This window comes from Hemibagrus wyckioides, linkage group LG01 (genome assembly GCF_019097595.1).
Source record: "Hemibagrus wyckioides isolate EC202008001 linkage group LG01, SWU_Hwy_1.0, whole genome shotgun sequence".
Classification (NCBI taxonomy): Eukaryota; Metazoa; Chordata; class Actinopteri; order Siluriformes; family Bagridae; genus Hemibagrus; species Hemibagrus wyckioides.
In genome coordinates, this window is record NC_080710.1 from 18,374,258 (window position 1) to 18,380,422 (window position 6,165).

The 6,165-nt window shown below is 39.3% G+C and overlaps 1 protein-coding gene across 1 annotated transcript; it reads right to left on the minus strand.

Moving 5' to 3' along the window:
* lin28aa (lin-28 homolog Aa) lies at positions 1–5,946 on the minus strand. The gene is made up of 4 exons (XM_058399329.1): positions 5,916–5,946; positions 5,147–5,322; positions 2,069–2,253; positions 1–220 (listed from the first exon to the last, which is right to left on the minus strand). Exons 1-4 carry the CDS (start codon positions 5,944–5,946, stop codon positions 1–3), a joined length of 612 nt encoding a protein of 203 aa, XP_058255312.1.
* Between the last annotated feature and the right edge of the window lie 219 nt (positions 5,947–6,165).

Sequence of the window (6,165 nt, forward strand, 5' to 3'; positions counted from 1 at the left end):
TCAATTGATGATCTCTGGGGGTGGAGGGGAATAATTATCCATTTCTTCCTCTCCCTTCAAAGAGAAAGGTGTTTCCTGAGAGCTCAGTGAGGACTGCTGGGCTTTGATGGGGCAGTTGGCAACCATGTGCGAAACACTCTGGCAGAAATGACACTTTTTTGGCTGAGGAGGCAGCTTGCACTCTTTCGCATGGTGGTCTAAACCTCCACAGTTGTAACACCTGAGAAACAGAGATTAAATAATTTTTAAAAGACAACAGGACACTGGAAGAATAATAAACTAATTTGCTAACTATATTTCTATTGAAATAAAAAAATAAAACACTGCATAAGAAATTCAATAATGGGTAATATGGAACCTACACACCAGTAGCTGGGCCTCATAGCTATCCAATATAAGGCTTAATAAAGCAGATGTAGTCTTTGTTGTATAGAGCACACTTTCCTTTATTCGTACATCTTCTGTAACTGGTCAGTTCCAGTTTCCAATTCAAACCAAATGTATAATCATTGGCTCTAAATTTATTTGGCCATTGGTAGCCATTGCATAGATTCAGAGGGGGTTGGCTTTGGAAAGTGTGTTAGATCATGGCCGCGTGTGGTCAACGTAAATGACAGATGGGTGGTGGGTGCACTCTGTCACCACTGCATTGATGCATATGCAGATAAGGACATGTGGGGACACAGGGGAGTGCAGTGATGCTGCTGGTGGTTTATAGGCACTGAACTGATAGTCCACATGGGTCCACCATAGCAGCAGCTTGGGGGTGTGGATCAATCACAGAAAGCGTGTGCAGAAAGTCTATAGATCCCTTTGTCAGAAAAAACTGCAATGTTAACCTATGAACTATGACCTCTTGCTCCTCCAACTTCACCCCCAAGCCCTAAACTTATGCAGTTTCCATGGCAACAATGACCCCTGACCATTTTCACGCACCTACATCTGTTATCAATTAAATGAGCTGCTGTGTTTCCTGCTCAATGCATCAAGGGTCCTGAACAGTAGCATATGAAACAAAATTTGTATTTGTGCATGTATAAGTTGTTTTTGCAACTCTCATTAATTGTGTGTGTGTGTGTGTGTGTGAGAGAGTGAGTGAGTGAGAGAGAAAGAAGAAACCAGGTTTTATCTTAAATATTGATGTATACAAGATTGTTCATTTTTTATAGCATTTCTTGTGCTGCATAGCAGTGACATTTTATTGTGAGCTTAGGGAGATCCCAGTGGATAAAAATATTTTCCACTTTTCTCTAGCTGTTATCTTGCTACATGTCCATGTTACAAGGATGAAGCATATGGACAATGCTGCTCTAACAAAAACAACTTGTTAAAATGTACCGTTGTCATTGACAAGGATGAGTAATCACGTTAGACAGCTGTGGCACCTCTTAAAGGACCAACGCGGTCCAAGGCAGTTGTATCAAAGACAGGCCACTTGGGACTATTTGGGGCTGTAACAATCCCTACTCAAATTCAACTACATTTTGTTCTTTACCAAAACCAGATCTCAGTGACCAGGAGGCCACCCAATACACCTCTAACATCTGTCCATATTTATAATCCAGATAGTGGTCCACATCATGCATGTTGTGAAAGTGTGAAATTCCAAAATCTTGGTTAGGTGTTTACCTCGATCATGAATGGATCGCGAGTTCTAAAATTTCTAAAAACCAGAACCTGCATACAGACACAAGGCAGTGGTCTAATATGTAAAGGATAGCCAAGGGGGTGGGGGTGGATATTCAGCTAAATCTATTGAATAGAATTGCACTAGTGGCCAAAAATTTTAAACAGCTATTGATCCAGGTCACATATCAAGCCAGTCTGTTTGACCCCAACCATGAGATGAGTTATCTCATGGATAGTGAGAGTGGAGGCCAGAAGAGAGGAAAAGACCAAATCACTTTACAAACAAAACTCAAGTGTGAGTTTAAGATCTCCTCTTGCAATAAAACAAGGACATGCACTCTTTCAGAATTAAGGTTGTGAGATTAAGCACTCATGTACAGTTGCTAAGACAAAGCCCAATGCACAACAGCTTTGGTAATATAATGCTTAGTCTACTCACCTGTCTCCTTTGGAGCGGCGTTTCTGAGCACTCTTGCCTTTGGGTCTCTTTTCACTACCTATACAGTGTGCTCCTCCAGGCCCTGTCACCCGCACAGACTCCAGGCCCTTGGAAGACTTCTTAAAGGTAAACTCAACTTCCTCACCTTCCTTCAGACTCCTAAACCCCTCCATATGTAGCTTACTCTGAGAAGAAACAAATAGTATTCATTAGTATTTACTATTGAGAATCCTGACAGGAAGTGAAACCTGGTCCCAGACTACATCTAACACATAATGGGATGTTTTAACAGCGATACCTAAAATCTCTAAGGAAAGTGATTTTATTTCAGTTACAATTCAGCTTTGAGGTAATTATTTCAGCATTGAGATAATTACTTCTGGCCAGTAACTACCTGAAAAATATACATAAATGTGCACAAAAAATTTTGTTCCATTCAAGACGAAAAACTTTAAGCCACTTTATATTCTATTTTACTGTATGCTCTATACATGCATTACTGGCTTTGTAGTCATTTGCATACAGGTCTGACCAAATGTGCATTTTTTAGTGCATCAACTAAAATTGTCTCAGTTCAGAATCACACAACTGATTCTCTGCTTTACTGAGAGGGGCCACAAACTTAGAGGATGGGGTAGAATGCGTATTAACCCAACATCTACGTTTCCTGGAGATTCTGCATTCCACACACCCCATAGTAGAGGCTCCCTCACACATACCCTCCCCCAATACTACTCACCAATGCCTTAATTCCTGTCTCACTGACACTGACCTCTAAGTTAGATGGGGTGGGGGCCCAGGAAAATTCCTTAAATGGTTCCTCAGTACAGATGCATGTAAAGGTTCACACCTCTAGTCCTGGAGACCCCACTGTCCTGTGGTGGTTCAAGTTTTTACTGCTTCCTACATTACCAGTTCATTAGATAATCAAGTTGGTTCATGTATTTTGAATTGAAAGTATAGAAAACTTGAAAGTGTGCGGGGATGGGACTGGCACTGAAAAAGCCTATACAAGAAAATAACCTAACACATTTGCATGGTTTCATTTGTAAATGGACAAATTAATGTGCATCATCAATATCAGCTCAATGCTAAAACCATGTTTCTCTTCCTGAGAAACATTTCATCTTGAGAAAACTTTTATTCTAGATAAAAGGATATATACAAATCCCAGATATTTTCACTGATAAGACAAATAATTACAGCTATGGGTCAGTGAGAAGTGTCAAGAGCAATGCTAATATTAGCTGGGGACTATGAGGTGTTTAATGGCTGCATGAGGCTTAGGTTAGGTAAATACTTCAATTGAACAAAAAGTACTTCATACTTATATAAAACACTATTTATACAAAGTAAAGAATCACTTAAATGTCAAGTCTACTCTAAGGCTTTCTGTGTTACGTACTCATTATTCATCAATTGTGGACAGCAGACTGAAATAAAACATTTAATGGAGAGCCTCAAATGACTCAAATTCACTTTTTCAAAAGGCACTTTCTGCCCCTGAATAGCTTGATTTTGAAGTAAACACAATCCCCAACAGGTTCACACTGCCCAATAATTTAAATACATCAAAAACAGTATGGATAATATTGGAACCAAGTAAAACAGTGTTTTAAAGTTGTTCTAGCATCAAGTGATGAACCATATCAAATGCAGCGCCTAGTAGGGACTAGTAAACACAAGTTATACAACACAAGTCTCTGCAGTAATAAATATTAACATCTTTCTCCATCCCTAAAACATTAGAATGGAACCTTCAACTGAATACTTAGAAAGGGGTCCTACAACCTAATTCTGAGCCTAGTCTAAAACCTATTCTTCGCACTTGTTTTACAAATGTATTTTATATTCTCTGTTATATTCTTATGAGCTACAGTTTTTCAGAGCAACTTTTTTTCCCATATTGCCCAGGTAAATTAATGTACAGAATGTACAAAATGTACAGGCAGCTTTGGAAAATGAAACAATAACATCTTAAACAGCAATTAATTCTTGAGCATACAAAAATCCTTCTAAATAGGACATCTAAAAGAAAAGCCATAATAGACTTTAAAAATATATATATAATGATTAAATTGTTGTAATGAATCTTTGCCTATATATTTTTGACCTTTCTTAATATTTAAGGAGTATAATTTGTCACACATGGCTACTTTGAGAAGTAGGGGAGAAGGAGAGGAAGACATCAGAGGACAATGGGAGGGATGGCTCTCTAGATAAAGTGGGGGTCGGTCATGGGTGAGAAGAGCACTTTTTATTGGGATACAGCTTCCTTTGTCCGTCTGTACAAAGGCTAGCGGATCCCAGCAGTTGTTCTCTCACATGCTGTTACTCATTTTGGTCCATAACAACTGTGGTTCCTACAGACCCAGCATGTGGACCACTCTTCTGCTAATTGGTCATGTATATTTATCATGTATTGATAAATATGCCTGACTAGTTATTGTATCAAAATTCATTGATATGTAATATACATTTTTGTTTTACATGTCTTTTCTACTTTCCAGATTTCATAATTTTTTTAAAAAAATATGATGACTTGTTACAATCTACACAACATGGATACATCCTAAGCTGCAGAACATATCACTGGCCATAGAATGCTAGCTGACTACTTCAGAAAGAGTGGTGGCTCCCCAGTGGGTCTTAGTGACTTTAAGAGAAAAAAAAGCACAATCTCCCATTTCTATGAGCCATTAGCATACTGTAGTTTGAGGGGCATGGGGGTGGGTCTCAAAAGACCTCAGATAGCCTTTAATGACTTTTCAGCAGAAACCTGGCCAGAGGAAATCAGGATGAAAAAGGTGAAACAAAAAAACCACACCAGTGATTTTTTTTTAGGGGTGGAGGCAGCAGTCTTGCATGGGAAACAGATCAGCAAAGGTAAATACCCCAGCATGGGTGGGTCATTTCAGGACATCCTGGTTTCTGTATATTGTTGCGAGACATCATTCCAGTAATCAGTCATATCACAAGCTTTAGCAGTTGTAGCACAGTCCAAGCACAAGGAAACAACTTTTTGAGGTGTGGGGGATTAAAATTATTTTTTTTTTTTAAAAAAAAAAAAAAGGTCACCTGGTGGACAAACACGTCGACTGGAGCTTCAAGCGGCACTCCCTCTCTACTGTTCATGGACAAGAAGCCGAAACCCATGCGCACATTGAACCATTTGCACACACCGACACCGTGGAACGACTGCGTGTCTTCCCCAATGCTCTGTCCCTCCTCTTCCTCGGGTTTAGTGCACCCTCCTGCAATGATATATAATGCCATTATTGGGGGGGGGAACCATAAAATACAAACACAGACCCATTTCTAGTTCATCAGAAAGCACCTGAGGCCGAATTAATACAGTTCCGGCACAAAGTTTTGATGCATTAAATTAACCTGTTTACATTTTTATTGGCATATATAACCAAAGGTAGCAAAAAATGTGAATTGCCTGCTGAGAAAAATACAGCTAGTTCTATGAATTAATGATGAAATTAAACATTTTAATAGACCAGTTGTGATAGGCTACATCTGCAACACAGAACGCCTGAGTAAATTAGTGCGAAAATTGGGTTGGGGCACTCTTCATTTTCACGGATACAGAATCTGAATTTGTGGTACAAAAAGTTACAGATGTTCGCATCAAGACAATGTAAATTATTTCTTAATACACGTTTTAATTAAACGAAAATCTTTACACCACACAATGTTTCATTACACAAACACACAATCCTGGCTACGCAGAATTTGCATTGTCCGGCTTTGGGCCCCTGTAGATTTCTGTCGCCTGATAAAATGTTTTTCTAAAGTAACATATACAATTAATCATAAGGTCGAAAAATGGCAATTTCACCTTGAAAATCGTGGTGTGAAATCGAACCCATCTTCAGTGAAATTTAAACCTTGCGTTGCTCGTGTCCTTTTTGCCCCCAGACCAAAGTGACCTTTCAGGACAAACCTTATCTTGAGCAAAAGGGTAAAGAGAAAACAAAGGGAGGCTTGACCATCTATTCGCCTTCCAGGAGTGAAAAGTGGGAGGGTCAGGGCGAAAGATTTGGGGAAGAAACCCTAAAACCTGACACAATGTAAAGAAACCCAACCCC

Coding starts and splice junctions, on each gene's coding strand:
- lin28aa (XM_058399329.1), bottom strand. CDS start 5,946: ATGGGTTCGATTTCACACCACGATTTTCAAG. Junction 5,323..5,915: donor TTCACACCACGATTTTCAAG/GTGAAATTGCCA, acceptor ATATCATTGCAG/GAGGGTGCACTAAACCCGAG. Junction 2,254..5,146: donor TCGACGTGTTTGTCCACCAG/GTGACCTTTTTT, acceptor GTTTCTTCTCAG/AGTAAGCTACATATGGAGGG.